The following is a 20,428-nucleotide window of genomic DNA, read 5'->3' on the forward strand; positions in this document are numbered from 1 at the left end:
CATCAGTCAGTGTCACTGGGAACCAGACCAGCGCTGCGCCCCCCTCAGGCATCAGCGCCTCAGGCCAATGAAGGGGCACGTCAAGTCTTCAGCGCCTCAACATACTCAGCTGTCAGCTCCACCCGATGTGCAGGGAAGCTGGAATGAACTGATCACCGGCACTCTATACAAAGCTGGCTCCTGCGTGTGCAGGTGCAAGTGAATTTCTTGTCTTTTGACTCCCCTGTTGTTCCCTTGTGGTATCGTTGAAGACTAAGGCTTGTGAATTTCTGGACTGGTTTTGTGACTACGCTCTGGCTTCTGGCGATTTGGGATTGCATTAATCTCCTGAATCTGTCCTCTGCCTGCTCTACACGTCCCGTGCTGACCTCTGCCTGCGCTACACGTCCCGTATTAGAAATCGGACAATGTCATTGTTATGCCATGTCATAATGTCTCTTAACATTTTGCTGAGGCCTGGTTTTTGGCTATTTGGAATAAATCTCACCATGCATTCCAGCTAAGGCAAACTGAATGGCATTTCCCCCAACACCACAGAAAGCATCCACCACGACGGCACCATTGATGCATTGCCTCACACGGTGTGCAATGTGTTCTGCAATCTTCTCTGGAGTAACAGAAAACCAGCCTTCTGCAGAAGATGGGAGATGAAAGTTCAGGAGGAGTCTGGGGAGCGATCCCAGCTGGACAGAATGGCTCGCTGAAGCGCTCTGGTATGGAACTGAGCATAGGGAACTGCTTCGAAGGCAGAAACCAGCCCGCATGCAGCGACGAATGGGAACCAGAGCTGGCCGCAACAATGACTGAATCTGAAGATGAAGAGCGGATAGTTTTTCCGGAGGCAAGAACACCTTGGCCTGACAAGAGTCCAGTACCATGCCCAGATAAGTCAATCGCTGCGATGGATAAAGCCAAGACTTCTGTCTGTTCACAATCCATCCGAAGCGCTCCAGGGTGTCCAGGACTATGCTCAGGCTGTCTGCAGTCCCTTGGAACGACAGACCCTTCAACCAGGATGTCTAAGTAAGGGATCACCACGATCCCCCTGGCATGGAGCAGGCCGCCAGAACCTTCGTAAAGACCCTGGGAGCTGTGGCCAGGCCGAACGGGAGGGCTACAAATTGGTAGTGAAATGGACCCACTACGAACCGGAGAAACCTCTGATGACTGACGCATATGGGCAAGTGAAGATAAGCGTCCTTGATGTCTATCGAGGTTCCATGGTCGTGGTCTGCTGACGCAAAGGAAACGGTTGAGTAAAACCCCTAAAAAAGGTCTTGCACAGGAACCAGAACAATCACACGTGTGAATTGCCAGAAAAAAAAAATCTGCGGCTGCGGGTGAGGCCGGAGGAGACGACCGACAAAAACGGGACGATTTGAAATCCAGCTTATAGCTCTCTGTAATGACCTCCCTCACCCACTCATCTGAGACGTGAGCCAGTCAAACATGCCGAAACACACAAAGGACGTTAAAGCGTTTTGGCAACATAAAACGTCTATCTGGAAAATTCCACTCCTTGGAGAGAGAGGAATCAAACTCCTGGTGGTTGGGGGAAACACTTGCGCGAGCGACGGGACCTTCTAAAAGGAAAAACCCAAGCTGGCAGATGACAGAGCGGGATCTTCAACCTGCAACGTCTCAATAACTGCCGTAATTAAATTGTCCACCATGGAGGATAGTTTGGGCGACTGACCCTCCGGTGAGATAACATCCTCGTCTGACCCTCTTTCCTCGGAACATGCCTGTTCAGCTGAGGACATGTCGGAGTGAAACTCTCTAGCAGGAGGAGGAGAGGCAGAGGACACGGGAGACACAGAACCCCTTTTGGGAAAGGAAGTTCTGGCCCGCCTGCTTTGGGACCTGGGTTCAGACATAGTGACACTCCTGTCACCCCAATGAGGCAAATGGGAAGGTTAGGCCCTGCAAGAAGGGACAAACAGCTTGTGTCCCTCCAAATGCCAGTCAGACCCTCATTTCCCGCCAGGAGCTGCTGACGTGGGGGCGGGGCAAACACAAGCCATGCCCCCAAAATGCTGCCGTCTCCAGCACCCGTCCATCCTCCCAGGCCACGCCCCTCACTCTCAGGCCACGCCCCCACACCGACATCCCGGCCACTGCAGGGAAGCCTACAGTCGCAGGACGCACAGAAACCGGAGCCTTCAATAATAATGGACCGGGCTGCCCCAGAACCAAGCCGACGCGCCGACATAGGAAACGGTGCTTCATTAGGACAACCCTCCTCTCCCGTTGCGCTTCAGAGGATGCCGTCAGCCCGGGAAGCCGCAGCAGACGCGCCGTGTACAAAGAAAGCAGCCACCCCCTTGCTAGAGCAGCATCCCACGTATGTTAACCCTTAAAGGAGATTGCTGCCCAAGTCCACACGTGGGGGAGGAGGGAATACTGGCCGGGGTCCTGGAGGGGGGCACTGAGAGGGGCACTGGAGGTGGTACTGAAGGGGTTACTGGAGGTAGGGTGGAGGGCAGCACTGCTCCTACTCACCTGTCCGACATCTTCTGCCCCCGACTCCAGCCGATCACCACCTTCGGTGTGCGGCACCTTGGTGAGGGACGCTACACCGGAACAGAGGGGACTTTTGCTGGGGCGGCCGTGGTGATGCACTTGCTGGCGGGAGACAGAGGTTTTTACAGGGATCTCTGGTCCTCCTTTTCTTCTAGAGAGCGGATACGAGCAGGGGGTTTGGGTGACCCCTTGGTCTCCCGTATCCTGGGTGGGAGTGCAGGCAGTTTTTACCCGGACTGCCTGAAGCTTCCCGCTAGAAAAAAAAGAGCGAAAAAATTTGCAAATCAGCAGACCTGCAAAACTGATTAGCTTGGTCCCTGCAGGAAGGGATATAGCTGAAGAGGGAGAAGCTTACACTTTGTGTGCTTAGTGTTCGCCTCCTAGCGGCAACAGCTATACCCATGGTCAATGCCTGTTGTCCCCCCCGTCCCCCCCAGGCTTCAGTGCAAATAGGGGCTGACAGGTCTCTTTAAAATGGTTGGAAACAGCACATGAATGCAGCTAGTAATAGGCATTATTAAAGGAGTTTTCTGGGATCTTGATACTTGTTGTGCCTATTCATAGGTATATGACATTTATATCGAAATATCCTAATTATAGTGGATTTGATATATACTAGGCCATATTGTATTATATTCACCAGTGTGTATGTATTTTAAAGTAGGCCGAAAGAGGTTCATGGAAACGACACGGTTGATAAGGTTTCTTTTCTAGAAGATGTACCAGTCTGAGAAGTCATTCTTGTCTCCTTATAAATTTATGACTGAGATAAGGATATTCTCTAGATGTGTATGGAACTTATTATTCCTATGGTTTAATGTTTAATGTCCGCATGCTGCGGTTTTATCTCCATCCTGATCAGTCAAAAAGACTGAACTGAAGACACCCTGATGCATCCTGAACGGAATGCTCTCCATTCAGAATGCATGGGGATAAAATTGATCAGTCCTTTTCCGGTATAGAGCCCCTAGGACGGAACTTTATGCCGGAAAAGAAAAACGCAAATGTGAAAGTAGCCTTAGTAAGAGTGTTATTTTAACTAACAATCAATCAACCGTTGGAGTAACAGAGGAGACGCATCTCTGTGAGCGTACAAGGTCCATTATATTCTTATTAGTACATAAATTTGAGTGTATGGGAAAAGTCTAAATGGCACCACAAAGTCTATGCCTTAATTGGTTTTTGTGTCGAAAATAATCCCTTAACTCTGATTTAGGATTCCATATATTATGTGTATAGAATGTAAGAGAAATCAGATCAGGACAGTTGACCCTTAATAGTGATGATGCTAGTAGCTTATAGTGCCACCTAGGCATGAATAGGTAACATTGCACCAACGGCTGAAATGCATTCTGGGCGATATAGTGACATCACATCATTATCATATGTACACGCCTATCCGACAATGATTGGAAAACTCCAAGTTAGGAAGGTGTGTCTAACTGATAAGTTTGTGATAATAAACCACACACACATGAAGGGAGAGAAGAACAGGAAAAAGAGAACAACAGGGAGCAACACAGAACACAGGGAAACAAGGAAAGAAAGGAGAGACCCCAGGAGAAAAATCCCAATGATCAGAACAGACTTAGATCTGACTTCCCTTAGACTCTGCATATCATTTGCACTCTTGGGTAACGTATAATTTTATTATATGTAGTATTGATTGAATTAATTAGCTTGATATTTAGGAAAATCCCCACTTTATTGCGGATGTGTAATGTTAGATGTACTACATTAATATTATCACTATTCAGTAAAGATGCATATTACTGAATAAAAGATCCAATATTGATATCAAGAGAGAATCTCTGATTGGAATATTTAAATTCCATAGTCCGTATCAGGCTTGATAATTTATAACTTATGTAGCAATACTACCCGATATCCGAGATTAGTCATAGTTTGAGCAGAGCAAGGGTTCGTATCTGTCCTTATCATTATCGAGTTTTATATCTCACAATTACATTTTTATGTTTGAGAAGTGTTATGGAATGCTGGTATTCTGTTAGAGCCATCTAGTGGCGAATTTTGGGTACTGCATATCACTGTGTGTTATTGCATATTATTTAGTTTCACATTCATTAAGCTTTGATTGTATTTTAAATTATTGTATAATAAATCATTTATGTTTTTGCATAGACGCTTCTACCTTATTTTACTGATTGCACAATATAATTAAATTACCGACAATCTCTTTTTGAGGTGTTTTATATGTCCACCTCTAGGATCAATTCCCTTAAAAAAAAATCCTTTGATCCTATCTTTTATATAAAGCATTTTCTTTATATCCCCGACATATTGATGACCTATCCTCAGGATAGGTCATCAGTATCTGATCGGTGGGGGTCTGACACCCAGGACCCCTGCCAATCAGCTCTTTGAGAAGGCACTGATGCTCCTGTGAAAGAAGCCGAGCTGCAATACCAAGCAAAACCGCTGTACAATGTACAGCTCTGTGCTTGGCTCACAGGAGAGACGATGCCTTATAAAACAGCCGAATGGCAGGGGTCCTGGGTGTCGGACCCCCACCGATAAAATACTGCTGACCTATCCTGAGGATAGGTCACCCGTATCAAAATCCCGGAAAACCCCTTTAAACCATCGGCTATTCACTTAGCCCTTATTCACACAGTCAGTGTTTGGCCAGTGTTTTGCATCAGTGATTGTGAGCCAAAACTAGGTTCAGGTCAGAGGTGCAAATCATTCCATTATATGTTATCTCTGTGGAGGCTCCGCTCACAATCACTGAGGGAAATCGCTGACCAAGCACTGACTGTCTGAATAAGGCCTCGTCACACTGAAGTGTGAACTAGGCCTAAGGCTTTATACTGGGGACAGACTGCATATGCACACGTGCAGCCATTAGTAGTTAGTGGCCAACATTCATGGGGCTGAGCTGTGACTAGGTCACGTGACCGATGGTCGTGTTGTCCCAGTGGCTAGGGTAAGCTGCGAGAAGGCTGCAGTGCTTACAGGAGTCCTTTCTCAAACAGCTGATCGACAGGGGTCCCGGGTGTCGGACCCCCATTGATCAGACTCTGATAACCTATTCCGAAGATCGGTCATCAGTCAGTGTCACTGGGAACCAGACCAGCGCTGCGCCCCCCTCAGGCATCAGCGCCTCAGGCCAATGAAGGGGCACGTCAAGTCTTCAGCGCCTCAACATACTCAGCTGTCAGCTCCACCCGATGTGCAGGGAAGCTGGAATGAACTGATCACCGGCACTCTATACAAAGCTGGCTCCTGCGTGTGCAGGTGCAAGTGAATTTCTTGTCTTTTGACTCCCCTGTTGTTCCCTTGTGGTATCGTTGAAGACTAAGGCTTGTGAATTTCTGGACTGGTTTTGTGACTACGCTCTGGCTTCTGGCGATTTGGGATTGCATTAATCTCCTGAATCTGTCCTCTGCCTGCTCTACACGTCCCGTGCTGACCTCTGCCTGCGCTACACGTCCCGTATTAGAAATCGGACAATGTCATTGTTATGCCATGTCATAATGTCTCTTAACATTTTGCTGAGGCCTGGTTTTTGGCTATTTGGAATAAATCTCACCATGCATTCCAGCTAAGGCAAACTGAATGGCATTTCCCCCAACACCACAGAAAGCATCCACCACGACGGCACCATTGATGCATTGCCTCACACGGTGTGCAATGTGTTCTGCAATCTTCTCTGGAGTAACAGAAAACCAGCCTTCTGCAGAAGATGGGAGATGAAAGTTCATTACAGGGCTGCAGGAGTATAAGGTTTACAAAGTATTTACAGTACTGACATATCCTCATGATTTCGAGAATTCGAGACACCACTATTTCCTGAAAAGGGTTGTCCAGTGGTGAAACATATTTTGGCAAAGAGCTCAGTCAGTTAAAAATAAATGAACTGATACTCGCCACACAGATCCCGGCTGATACCGTTCCGTCACTTACCAGCCCCCTGCTATAGCGGATTAACGCTGCAGCCAATGATTGGCTGAGCAGGCACCATTATTTTCCATACCATTGTTTTCCTGTGTGTGGAGTCCGGAACCCATATACTTTTTGTGGATCCATACTCTATATGCTGGAGAAGCTAAGCAGAGCTGATGAAATCTGATGGGGCAGAGTTCTCTGAAAAAGGCTGCTGCATGACCATGGTTTCACCAAGAGGCTCAGGTCCCCTTGTTGTCTGCTTTTTGCTATTGATGACCCTTCCTCAGGATAGGTCATCAATATCAGATCAGTGAGGAGCTGACTCCCGGCACCCCCACCGATCAGCTGTTTGAAGAGAAGGCAGCGCTCGTACGAGAGCTGCTTTCTCTGCTCTGTTTACCTGCTCGTCGCAGCAATTGCAGTGGTGAGCAAGTGTAATTACAAATATGGTGTCCCCATTCACTTCTACGGGACGGCTTCTTCCTATACACCTGAACAGACAGAGCCGTCCCATAGAAGAGAATGGGGATGCCATATTTGTAATTACACTTGCTTGCCACGCCAATTTCTGCGGCGAGCAGGTAAACAGAGCAGAGTAAGCAGCTCTTGTATGAGCGCTGCCTTCTCTTCAAACAGTTGATCGTGTCGGACCCCTGCCTATCTGATATGAATGACTTTTCCTGAGGATAGGTCATCAATAGTAAAAGTGGACAACCCCTTTAAGTGTTATTCAAAAAATGATTTAGGTGACTGCATAGCACAAGCTTTGTGGAGATTTGGAGGGGACACTTCTACATGGATGACACCCAGCTTGTTTCTCCTTTTCAGATCACTTCCTTTTTCATGCTGTTGCTGTAAGCAGTATAACAGATAAAAGATCAGTCTATTCTAGGAAAGTGTCAGGGCTGAAAATTCAGCTGTATTTTATATAGTACCTTTTCTTGGGAGAACTATCCACTTTAACATGTGATTATATGCAGCAGGTATATAATTATTCATAACCTGGAATGAGAGGGGTCCGGTGTCCACCTCAACACGCATTTCAGCTACCACACTTTGTCTGGGGATGGAGCCGATAAGTATTGCCAGTGTATTTAACAACCAGTCAAACCAACAGAAGATCCAAGACATAATAATACCTTTCTCCATAATGGACTAGCGGTGGATGCACCAGTATGGAGAAGGGTATTCAGTAAAGGTGCAGAGTGTTGCTGTGCTGCCCACAACAACAGTGTTTTTTCTACATTTTAACATATTACATACAGTCAGGTCCATAAATATTGGGACATTGACACAATTCTAAGATTTTTGGCTCTATACACCACCACAATAGATTTGAAATGAAACAAACAAGATGTGCTTTAACTGCAGACTGTCAGCTTTAATTTGAGGGTATTTACATCCAAATCAGGTGAACGGTGTAGGAATTACAACAGTTTGCATATGTGCCTCCCACTTCTTTAGGGACCGAAAGTAATGGGACAGAATAATCATCATAAATCAAACTTTCACTTTTTAATACTTGGTTGCAAATCCTTTGCAGTCAATTACAGCCTGAAGTCTGGAACGCATAGACATCACCAGACTCTGGGTTTCATCCCTGGTGATGCTCTGCCAGGCCTCTACTGCAACTGTCTTCAGTTCCTGCTTGTTCTTGGGGCATTTTCCCTTCAGTTTTGTCTTCAGCAAGTGAAATGCATGCTCAATCGGATTTAGGTCAGGTGATTGACTCGGCCATTGCATAACATTCCACTTCTTTCCCTTAAAAAATGCTTTGTTTGCTTTTGCAGTATGCTTTGGGTCATTGTCCATCTGCACTGTGAAGCGCCGTCCAATGAGTTCTGAAGCATTTGGCTGAATATGAGCAGATAATATTGCCCGAAACACTTCAGAATTCATCCTGCTGCTTTTGTCAGCAGTCACATCATCAATAAATACAAGAGAACCAGTTCCATTGGCAGCCATACATGCCCACGCCATGACACTACTACCACCATGCTTCACTGATGAGGTGGTATGCTTAGGATCATGAGCAGTTCCTTTCCTTCTCCATACTCTTCTCTTCCCATCACTCTGGTACAAGTTGATCTTGGTCTCATCTGTCCATAGGATGTTGTTCCAGAACAGTGAAGGCTTTTCTAGATGTCGTTTGGCAAACTCTAATCTGGCTTTCCTGTTTTTGAGGCTCACCAATGGTTTACATCTTGTGGTGAACCCTCTGTATTCACTCTGGTGAAGTCTTCTCTTCATTGTTGACTTTGACACACATACACCTACCTGCTGGAGAGTGTTCTTGACCTGGCCAACTGTTTTGAAGCATGTTTTCTTCACCAGGGAAAGAATTCTTCGGTCATCCACCACAGCTGTTTTCTGTGGTCTTCCAGGTCTTTTGGTGTTGCTGAGCAAACCGGTGCGTTCCTTCTTTTTAAGGCTACTTTCACACTAGCGTTCGGAGCGGATCCGTTTGCATCCGTTCAGAACGGATCCGTTTGCATAACAGTTTATTTCAGATCTGATTTTTCACTTCGGAAAACTCAGATCCGACAGTATATTCTAAACACAGAAGCGTTCCCATGGTGATGGGGACGCTTTAAGTTAGAATATACTGAGAACTGTGTACATGACTGCCCCCTGCTGCCTGGCAGGTGCTGCCAGGCAGCAGGGGGCAGACCCCCCCCCCCCCCCTCCTGTATTTAACTTATTGGTGGCCAGTGCGGGCCCCCCCTCCCTCCCCAGTATTAATTGTAAGCAGTGCGGCCCCCCTCCCTCTATATTCATCGGTGGCCAGTGCGGATATTAAATATGAGCAGTGCGGTCTCCCCCTCCCTCCCTCCCTCCCCAGTATTAAATATGAGCAGTGCGGTCTCCCCCTCCCTCCCTCCCCAGTATTAAATATGAGCAGTGCAGTCTCCCCCTCCCTCCCTCCCCAGTATTAAATATGAGCAGTGCGGCCTCCCCCTCCCTCTATTCATTGGTGGCCAGTGCGGATTCAAAGTATTGTGATCAGTGCGGCCTCTCCTCTCCCCGCCCCCCCCATCATTGGTGGCAGCGGAGAGTACCGATCGGAGTCCCAGTTTAAATCGCTGGGGCTCCGATCGGTTACCATGGCAGCCAAGAGGCTATTGCAGTCTTGGCTGCCATGGTTACTTAGCAACAAATAGCAGCATTATACTTACCTGAAGAGCTGCGATCTATGTGACCAGCCGGGAGCTCCTCCTACTGGTAAAGTGACAGGTCTGTGCGGCGCATTGCCTATAGACCTGTCACTTACCAGTAGGAGGAGCTCCCGGCCGGTCACATAGATCGCAGCTCTTCAGGTAAGTATAATGCTGCTATTTGTTGCTAAGTAACCATGGCAGCCAAGACTGCAATAGCGTCTTGGCTGCCATGGTAACCGATCGGAGCCCCAGCGATTTAAACTGGGACTCCGATCGGTACTCTCCGCTGCCACCAATGATGGGGGGGGGGGGGTCGAGAGGAGAGGCCGCACTGATCACAATACTTTGAATCGCACTGGCCACCAATGAATAGAGGGAGGGGGAGGCCGCACTGCTCATATTTAATACTGGGGAGGGAGGGAGGGGGAGACCGCACTGCTCATATTTAATACTGGGGAGGGAGGGGGAGACCGCACTGCTCATATTTAATATCCGCACTGGCCACCGATGAATATAGAGGGAGGGGGGCCGCACTGCTTACAATTAATACTGGGGAGGGAGGGGGGGCCCCACTGGCCACCAATAAGTTAAATACAGGAGGGGGGGGGGGGTCTGCCCCCTGCTGCCTGGCAGCACCTGCCAGGCAGCAGGGGGCAGTCATGTACACTGTTCTCAGTATATTCTAACTTGAAGCGTCCCCATCACCATGGGAACGCCTCTGTGTTAGAATATACTGTCGGATTTGAGTTTCACGATGTAACTCAAATCCGATGGTATATTCTAACATAGAGGCGTTCCCATGGTGATGGGGACGCTTCAAGTTAAAATATACCATCGGATTGGAGAAAACTCCGATCTGATGGTATAATCCTGACTTTACATTGAAAGTCAATGGGGGACGGATCCGTTTGAAATTGCACCATATTGTGTCAATGTCAAACGGATCCGTCCCCATTGACTTGCATTGTAAGTCTGGACGGATCCGTTTGGCTCCGCACGGCCAGGCGGACACGAAAACGCTGCAAGCTGCGTTCGGGTGTCCGCCTGCTGAGCGGAGCGGAGGCCAAACGGTGCCAAACTGATGCATTCTGAGCGGATCCGCATCCACTCAGAATGCATTGGGGCAGTACGGATCCGTTCGGGGCCGCTTGTGAGAGCCTTCAAACGGAACTCACAAGCGGAGCCCCGAACGCTAGTGTGAAAGTAGCCTAAGAATGTTCCAAACAGTTGTTTTGGCCACGCCTAATGTTTTTGCTATCTCTCTGATGGGTTTGTTTTGTTTTTTCAGCCTAATGATGGCTTGCTTCACTGATAGTGACAGCTCTTTCGATCTCATCTTGAGAGTTGACAGCAACATATTCCAAATGTAAATAGCACACTTGAAATGAACTCTGGACCTTTTATCTGCTCATTGTAATTTGGAAAAATGAGGGAATAACACACACCTGGCCATGGAACAGCTGAGAAGCCAATTGTCCAATTACTTTTGGTCCCTTAACAAGTGGGAGGCACATATGCAAACTGTTGTAATTCCTACACCGTTCACCTGATTTGGATGTAAATACCCTGAAATTAAAGCTGACCGTCTGCAGTTAAATCACATCTTGTTCGTTTCATTTCAAATGCATTGTGGTGGTGTATAGAGCCAAACATGTTAGAATTGTGTCGATGTCCCAATATTTATGGACCCGACTGTATTATCTTTTTGCTAATGATGTCGATGTCTGACTGCTATAGAAGCAGTAGTAGCAGACTGTAACTTGCCAAGTATATCTACTTGTATGTGACCTGCAGCAGGCACTTTATTGCTACTCAGCCACTGACGCTTTCTCTGTCTCGTAGCTGCCACAAGACAGCTCTCCCTTTCCACTGAATTCCATGACTCTACGTGATGCCATCATAGAGTCGGCCGGGTGGGATGTCCAGAAGGCACAGAGTGTGCTTGAGATTTTTCAACAGGCATTGGACAGGGGGGCATTACTACAACACGGCCTCAACTTGCACTGGAGTGGGTTTTTCCTACCACTTCAGTGTTAACAGCACAGCGCCCTGTCCCTTAATGAGCACTGGCAGTGAAACATGGCATGCCAGGATAGTGGGTCAGGCCTAGCAGTAGTCTGTGGAGAACAGAGTAAGGGTCCAGATGGAGTCATCCTGGTCAGGGCAGGCACTGTATAGCCAGGCATATTAGGATGGTCCCCCTGCCGAGTGAATTAGGAAGAGAGACCAGCATTCACCTCCATATCGAGACACTTCTCAAACTATGATGCAGATACCTGGTACACTTCACCACGACTACAGGATATGGCACCACCATACTGGTTAAGTAAGCTATCTTAAGATTAGTGGGTTCCGCTGTGCACCCTGGGCTTCTTACTGTGTATTTTTGTGTTCAGATATCTCTCCGATTCATCAGTACATTACACTGGAGAATAATTCTTACATTGTTTGATGCCATGGTTATAATATTCAGAGATTAACACATATTGTAACTGTTAAAGAGTAGCTAAACTTTCAAGATATATTTTTTTAAACTGTTAAGGGCCCTTTAAGGGGCCACAGAATCTTAAAAGATAATTGCTAACGAGCCTTCATAGGAACGATAGTTAGCGATTATCTAGAGTAAATGTACCGCCAATTACCCGAAATGCTGGTTCATTGGGTAATTCTATCGTTTGTACACAAAAATCATTGTTTGCCGGTAGCAGATCGTGCTGTGTAAACAACTAGTCATTATGTATCTTTCCCCCAAAATGTACCGTAACATGTTGCTTATGGAGATGACAATGTGTAATGTACTTGCTAAGGCCTACCTTCATCAAGTTTAATTCCTTCATCAAAGCGAGAGAAGAGTCTGTAGCGCTGTGCCCAGTACTTGGCAAGGTGAGGATCAGCAGCAATTTCAGGGGGCAGAGATAGAACCTTCTTTTTTGGCTTTTTCTTTTTTTTCTTGCATTTGTCCCCAGCTTTACTGCAGGAGTCTGCACATATGACATACGATACAACGAAGTTATCTTTTAGAGCAAAGCCAGTTAACATGAAAACAAATTTAGACGTAGACAAGAAAAGTGTTGTGTGGTTTCTGGGGTTTTCGGAGCATAGAAAAATACAGAAAAGTACCTGTTTGTCTGAATGCACACTGCATGATGCCAGCACTGATCAGAAATAATTGTTCTTAATTTTCATGGTCTTGGCCAGCTCATAAAAATACTGAAAAGTACCTGTGTGTCTGACTGCAGACTAGATGATGCCACCAGTGATCAGAAATAATTGTTCTTAATTTTACATGATGTTGCCCTTTTCTGTGGTGCACCTTTGTTTTGATGCTGCTAGGGCTTACTTCATCAATTCAAAGGACTTCAGTTCTCATGACTGCTCTTCCAGGTCCTAGACCTTGCCTCCATTTACAGATTCCTGCATGTCCCTTCTAAGGCCCCCTTCACACGAGCATGACGGATTAGGTCCGGATGCGTTCAGTCAAACTCGCACCATTTTGCAAGCAAGTTCAGTCAGTTTTTTCCGCGCGGGTGCAATGTGTTTTGGTGCTTTTTTCACGAGCGTGATAAAAAACTGAAGGTTTACAAACCACATCTCTTAGCAACCATCAGTGAAAAACGCATCGCACCTGCACTTAATTGTGAATGCAATGCGTTTTTCACTGAAGCCCCATTCACTTTTATGGGGCCAGGGCTGCGTGAATAACGCAGAATACAAGAACATGCTGCGATTTTCACGCAACGCAGAACTGATGCATGAAAAAAAACGCTCATGTACACAGACCCATTGAAATGAATGGGTCAGGATTCAGTGTGGGTGCTATGCGTTTTGTCTGCAATTGCGTTCAGTTGTCCAGTTTTTTCCGCGCGAGTGCAATGCGTTTTTCACGTGCGTGATAAAAAACTGAAGGTTTACAAACAACATCTCCTAGCAACCATCAGTGAAAAACGCATCGCATCCGCACTTGCTTGTGGATGCAATGCGTTTTTCACTGACGTCCCATTCACTTCTATGGGGCCAGGGCTGCGTGAAAAACGCAATATATAGAACATGCTGCGTTATTCACGCAACGCAGAACTGATGCATGAAAAAAAACGCTCATGTACACAGACCCATTGAAATGAATGGGTCAGGATTCAGTGAGGGTGCTATGCGTTCACGTCACGCATCGCACCCGCGCAGAAAACTCTCTCGTGTGAAAAGGGGCCTAATACAAGGTTGAGCTGACCCGGCATGTGATACACAAGGTCATACACAATCCCTCCAGACACAGGGAAGAAATGGTCACAGCAAGAAGAAGGGGAGATAAGAGACATGATGTGTAATGTCCTTTACTAAAAGGAGGGAATGTCTTTATGATGTGTAATGTCCTTTACTAAAAGGAGGGAATGTCTTTAAAGTACTGGATGTCATACAAGCAGTGGATAAACACCAGTAGTAGCATGATCACGTGACTGCATGCGAGACTGGCATACAGAGGTACCTCAAATACAATTCAAATGATCACAGCACTCATTCATTCACTGGCTTTTCCTGGGTGCTCGTCTAATTTTGTTCCCACCTCAGGAACACTTTCATCTATATATAGGTTCATCTATATACACGTCTGTTCCTACTAGCTAGGCCTGATGAAGGGCTACAAATAGCCCGAAACGTTGCCTAAATTTATGTCCGGCTGAATAAAAATCACTGATTACTTCACCTTCAATTTCGGAGTGCTGTCAATTTGTATATATATGGATACAGAGGTACCTCAGCTATAGACAGAACAGTAGTAAGTGACACAGCTAACTGCACGTAAACCATTTGCATCAAAGGCTTATAATTAGTCTGTATACCACGGCTGACCCAAGCATACATGTGGGGGGAGATACCTGATCATAAAGTAATTAGTTTTAAAAATATATACAATACAAACCAATATTGTTCTCTTCCACTTCAACCTGCAGATAGTCTGGAATTTCAAGGGATACCAGCGGTCGTGTAGAGTAGTTTTTTTCGGTATCTGATCGTTCGGATTCTGTGTCAATTGCACGGTCTGAACACCAGATGGCGTTAGAAGGTAATGTAGAGGTCATCCCTTTGCTTTGACTTGAGCTATCCAGCATATCAGACTGAATTATCTGTTCTTGTAATTCAGGTGGTTGATTTAGAGCAGGATGGTCTTTCTCTTCAGAAAGCTCTGTATCGTCACACTGCTTGGACTGACTAGTAGGTTCGCTAACATTAGAGTGATCCAGGCATTCAGAATCAGAGTTGCTGGAGGAATCTTCCATCTTCGGCAGTGAAATTACATTTAATACATCATCAATAGGTTCACCAACCACTTTTAGAAATTTTTGTACCTAATATAAAATCATAAATAAATGCAAATAGTTACACATCATCACACCCTAACTGCAGTGAACTTCAATACCAGACATAGCTGCTATTAAAGGGTTTCTATCACTTCGTATCACATATTTAGGTGTCAGACACTAGCGATCCGCTAGTGTCTGCTCTAACAAACCATCCTAATATGATAGGTTTTGGGGCAGCCGTTTTGCTAAAATAACAACTTATATCTATATGCTAATGAGCCTTTAGGTGCTATGGGGGCGTCATTAGCACCTAGAGGCTCCGTCTACCTTCACAAACTGCCGCCGCCCAGCGCGTCCCTCCAGCCCGCCCATCTCCTGCTGAATGCGATCCTCTCCGTGCGCGTCTCTGTTCGGCGCATGCGCAGTTAATGTCTGACCGCTTCCCTGAGGAACAGGCGCAGTGGAGATGTCTGAGCAGGGAAGCGGTCAGACATTCACTGCGCATGCGCCGAACAGAGACGCGCACGGAGAGGATCGCATTCAGCAGGAGATGGGCAGGCTGGAGGGACGCGCTGGGCGGCAACAGTTTATGAAGGTAGACGGAGCCTCTAGGTGCTAATGACGCCCTTATAGCACCTAGAGGCTCATTAGCATATAGATATAAGTTGTTATTTTAGCAAAACGGCTGCCCCAAAACCTATCATATTAGGATGGTTTGTTAGAGCAGACACTAGCGGATCGCTAGTGTCTGACAGCTAAATATGTGATACGAAGTGATAGAAACCCTTTAAATGTATGGCTGCTGAGTCAGGCCCCCACCGATTTAAGGGGTCGCTGAAATTTCAGAAGACTTTTGATATGTCATTGAGACAGCACAGAGATACCCAGTGATTGCTAGAAAGAGGAGAGAGAAGTGATCACATATTGCACGCTCTCTCCTTGCTGCAGGATAGGAAGCGAGACAGGCTCAATAGAAAGTCTATGGGTCAGTCTTGCTTTGCCACCTGCAGCAAGGAAAGAGGAGGAGAAACACTGAGCAAGCGCCGAGACCAGCAGATACAGCACAGGCAGGAGAACACAGGTCTAGGGGAGCAGCAGGCACTAGAAGACTAGCCCTGTCAATCCAAAGGAAGGAGAAGGGACTGAAGCTGAAGGGGTTGTAAAACTGGTGCTCCGAACACTCTGGCCAGCCCCTTAGTGCTCTAGTTAGGGCTGGTTTAATAGGGTTTATCATGCTGACAGATGCTCCTTAAGATAGTTACTGAAATGCATTTGGACTAATGTTTAATCTGGACAGTGCACAAAGTACGGTAATGATTTTTGGATATGAATTTATTGATGTTTGTGGCCGACACATGGAACATTTGCTGTGGGAAAGTTTATTATAATGCATGCTTCTGATTCTTCAATTTATATATTGCCAATTTATCTTACTGCCTTAAAGGGGTTGTTCCAAGACAATGCAGGATGCAGATCGTTAAATAAGTGTGTACTACTTTAGTGACTTTTCCAAGCAATGTGGGGAAATAAAAATAGGGTGCAGTCACATGCGGTAGATTTTTTTGCGGCTGACAATGAGTTCCGTTCATCTGAATTGGGCTTGCAGAAATCCATGCACTTGCTGGCAAAACATCAAATCCTTCAGATGAATGGAATGGGTTTTCATTGGCAGAAATTTCAGCAAAATGCAACGTGTGAAGGCACCATACAGTGGCCAACCCCTTTAATGGTTTACTGATACACTATTCAAAACTTAAAGCAGATTTCTGCAGCCTGACCTCACATACCCTGCTGCTTCATTGTCTCTGGGATGTACAGTATATTGTCAGAATGCAGTGCAGTTCATTATGGGATCTCCTCTAAAAGCTGTTCCAGGAACTGACTTTATGGGGAGCTCATTAAAGAAATGTGCAGAAAACCACAAGCAATCATGCACTGCTCACAGACTGTAGCCAGCAAAAAAGCTAGGTGCAGTTTTTGGAGGAATACGGACTAGAAGACATGTTGTACAGTACATGGCACACAATACAGTATGTCGTGTAAGTACATGACTTTACCTTGTTTACAGTTTTACTTTTTAGCACTTTCTCTTCTGGTTCTTCTGAAAAAAATATGTGCCTGTTCTTCACTGGCCTATGCATGTCTAGAAAATGTGAGCGGTGTCTGACGCCTTTCTCCAGGTAGCGTAGTGTCCGATGCTTGAAGTGTGAAATACCGCCATATCTGTAGAAGTACCAAACATAAGTCACTGCTAACCAGTCCGAAGGTAATCTTATTTTAATAAACAATAGATTACAATTATGGTGAAGTGTTGAAAGGATTGCAAGGAAACGCAGAAATCAGAACAGTAAGCGAATACATTTGCATCAATTATTTGTCACTGATAATATCTGCCTCTCAGATTCAGAGAACGGACACGGTTTACTGCACCACTTTGACATTGGGAACATCCATTATGCTCATACATACCAATAGTACATGAATTGTAAACATATCAACATTTCCCATATTGACTGAAACACTAGAATTGGAAGGGCTTGTCTGCAGAAAGCAGGTGCCATTTAAACAGGACCTGTCACCTCTTTTGACATGTCTCTTTTAGGCCTCATGCACACAGCCATTGCAGTTTTGCAGTCCACAAAATACGGATATGGGCCGTGTGCATACGGCACTTTCCTCAGTCCCTACTATAGAAATGCCTATTCCTGTCCGCAAAACAGACAAGAATAGGATATGTTCAATAGTTTGTGGAACAGTAACACGGATGCGGACAGCATGCAGATTTTGTGGCCCCATAGAAATGAATGGGTTCACATGCAATCCGCAAAAATACGGACCCAAAATACGGTCACCGAAGTAACTACTTGCCTTCCCATATAACAATTCTGGAGCATCTATACTTATGACTCTATGTTGTGCTGTTCCATTATTATTCCTTCTATAAGTTTATGACTGAATGGCCAGCCCTCTGCAATAACCGTTCATCTGGGAGTTGCCAGTTGGGGGGGGGGGGGGGAAGGAGGGGTGTCCCTGCACAGACTGACACCAGCAGCACTGATTTGATAGTGTCAGAGTGTGCAGGGACCCCCCTTCCCAACTGGTAACACCCAGAGAGACCTTAATAGCAGAGGCGCAGCCTAATAGATTGCCTGTCAGTTTCTACTGACACCAAAATACACTGCACGACATAAGTAGTTTTTTACAAAAAGTTATCAAAAAGCAAAAAGTACCCAAAAGGATACCAATAAAAACAACAAGTCGTTCTTCAAAAATAAAACCATCAAACATCTTCATAGAATAAAACTAAAAAGGTTATGGTTCTTGCGATTCGTAACGCAAAAACATTTTTTGTACAAAAGTATAATAAAAACCTATACAAATATATATATATATATATATATATATATATATATATATATATATATATATAGAGGAATAAAAGAAAAGAAGCAGCACTCAAATAGTATGCGGGTGCAAAAAAATCCTCCTATCGGACCTGTGACCAAGGTCCAGATTGTAGATACAAAGCAAAAAAGAAGGCAGCACTCCAGGTAGTGAAAAAAGTGGACGGTTTATTCACCCAACCAGCAGCAACGTTTCAGCTCTCTCTATATATATATTAGGGTGTTTGCAGACTTTCCTTACGCTCCGAGTCTCAGTGATGTAAAAGATATATATGCCAAGAAGATTGGATAATATTTAGAGGTTGCACACATTGATCAGTTTTGTAAAAGTAGCAAAAAATAAGATTTTTTAATGTTCAATTACTTTCATTGGGAAAACTAGAAATCACAAACTTAAAATAATATTAAAACTAGACACTAAGATTTAGGGCCCATTCACACGACCGTATGTACGGATCCACACCCGTTCCGCAATTTTGCGGAAGGTCTGCGGAGCCATTCATTTCTAGGGGCCCTCAAAAGATGTGTAGTACACCGTGTGCTGTCCGCATCCGTTATACCTTACCGTGGCTCCATAAAAATAAACTTCAATGTCCTGTGGACCCAAGCAAGTCTATAGATCCGCAAAAAAATGGAACATATTAACGACTCCGTTCCTTTTTTTGCAGAAGAACGGTTCCGCTTTTTTGCGGATCCGCAAAGCAGTACGGTCGTGTGAATGGGCCCCAATAGGTAGTATGATAGGCAAAACGTGTTATATTAATCAACTTTGAACGATGCAATCCCTTCTTTTGTTAGCTTGATGATGACTTTTCTGTGATGCTCGACTATCCTCAACAAGAATTGTTTTTGTTGTTCGTCCCTGACCGATTCGTTATACTTTTTTATCAGAGCAATTCCTCTTTCTGCGGTATCATTGACCACCTTAAGAGCGTTCACGTGGCTTCTTAGAGAATCACTGAAGTATTCTGTCACGTCAAAGAACGTCTTTATTATATTAGTAATTAAATGGCTCAGGTCTTTTCCTTCAAAAACTAGGTTTTTACCCTCTAATCCTTTCATTTCCTTTTTCTTTGCAGGTTTGGTTTCTAATTTTTAGTCATATTTTCCTTAACAGCCTGAGTAATACGTTCGTCCAAAAAAGCCAATCCTACGTTTGTTTCTCACAGATACCAAAGGTGTCTCTTAGCAACTGTGAGAGCACTTTTTTTTACGTCTGTATCTGGGTAAGTGCTCAGAAGCTGAAGCATATCCAAATCATTCTTTGGAGCCCATCGACTTACAATTGCCTCGTGCAAAAAGCGAACATATATGAGGCTGACAAAATGTGCAACCTGTTTCATTCCTTTCAATTCTTCTCGTTGAGGAATATTCAACTGTTTAGTGACAATTTTAAGTGCATATATTGCCTTTGCCACCTTGCTTGATGCAGAGCACCTGGGATCCTGAAACTGAAGTTGTTTTTAGACCAACCTCCTAGGTACAGGAGTGAGAGTAGTAATAAAAGTGATCAATGTGTGCAACCCCAAAATATTATCCAATCTTCTTGAAATTTGGCATATATATCTTTTACATCACTGAGACTCTAGGCGTAAGAAAAGTCATATGAAAATCACATCTCTGGAAAAATTAAACACCCTAATTTATATGTATATAGCACCCCTGCAGAGAAAACAGTGTTGCAGTGTATGCTGCTGCTGCCAGCTACAGCAGCAGGCATTAGTGCTGATTCTTCTAAGGTGAAGTGGACTACAAATCCCATGAGCACTTGCTCCTCCCTACAGCCAATAGCAGGGGGATCAGGGGGGAAGGGTAAGAAAGAGGAAGAGCAGCTATGTTAGAGACAGCAGCACGGGCAGGAGATGGAGAGACAGAAGTGTGCCCTGCCTCGTTGCAGACATTACAGCACAGTCCTGATCGCTCCTGTATGAGAAGAGAAAGCTCAGCTGCTGCATTACCCCTATAGCCAAGTCTGAGCATCTTGCCCCAACTCCATTGCCATCCAAGCTACTGCATGCTGCAGGACAATCATAAGTGCACCAACATTAGCGCGCCAACGTTTTCTGCAACCAGGCCCCAACGTTCAGACTGGATTAATTGCTAGACAGTAGGGTATAGTAAGCTAAGTGCTAGGAGT

At 45.3% G+C, this 20,428-nt stretch overlaps 1 protein-coding gene across 1 annotated transcript in view; it reads right to left on the reverse strand.

Annotated features, from left to right (window-relative positions):
• TGS1 (trimethylguanosine synthase 1) overlaps nucleotides 1-20,428 on the reverse strand; it is an 85,324-nt gene that overhangs the window by 26,058 nt on the left and 38,838 nt on the right. Inside the window, exons 9-12 of the mRNA XM_040433624.1 lie at nucleotides 16,945-17,110; nucleotides 14,506-14,932; nucleotides 12,404-12,571; nucleotides 6,077-6,220 (exon numbers count right to left, since the gene is read on the reverse strand). Coding sequence (XP_040289558.1) covers nucleotides 6,077-6,220; nucleotides 12,404-12,571; nucleotides 14,506-14,932; nucleotides 16,945-17,110 — 905 coding nt within the window. The remainder of the gene's footprint in view (nucleotides 1-6,076; nucleotides 6,221-12,403; nucleotides 12,572-14,505; nucleotides 14,933-16,944; nucleotides 17,111-20,428) is intronic.

Source organism: Bufo bufo, chromosome 5, assembly GCF_905171765.1.
Source record: "Bufo bufo chromosome 5, aBufBuf1.1, whole genome shotgun sequence".
Classification (NCBI taxonomy): Eukaryota; Metazoa; Chordata; class Amphibia; order Anura; family Bufonidae; genus Bufo; species Bufo bufo.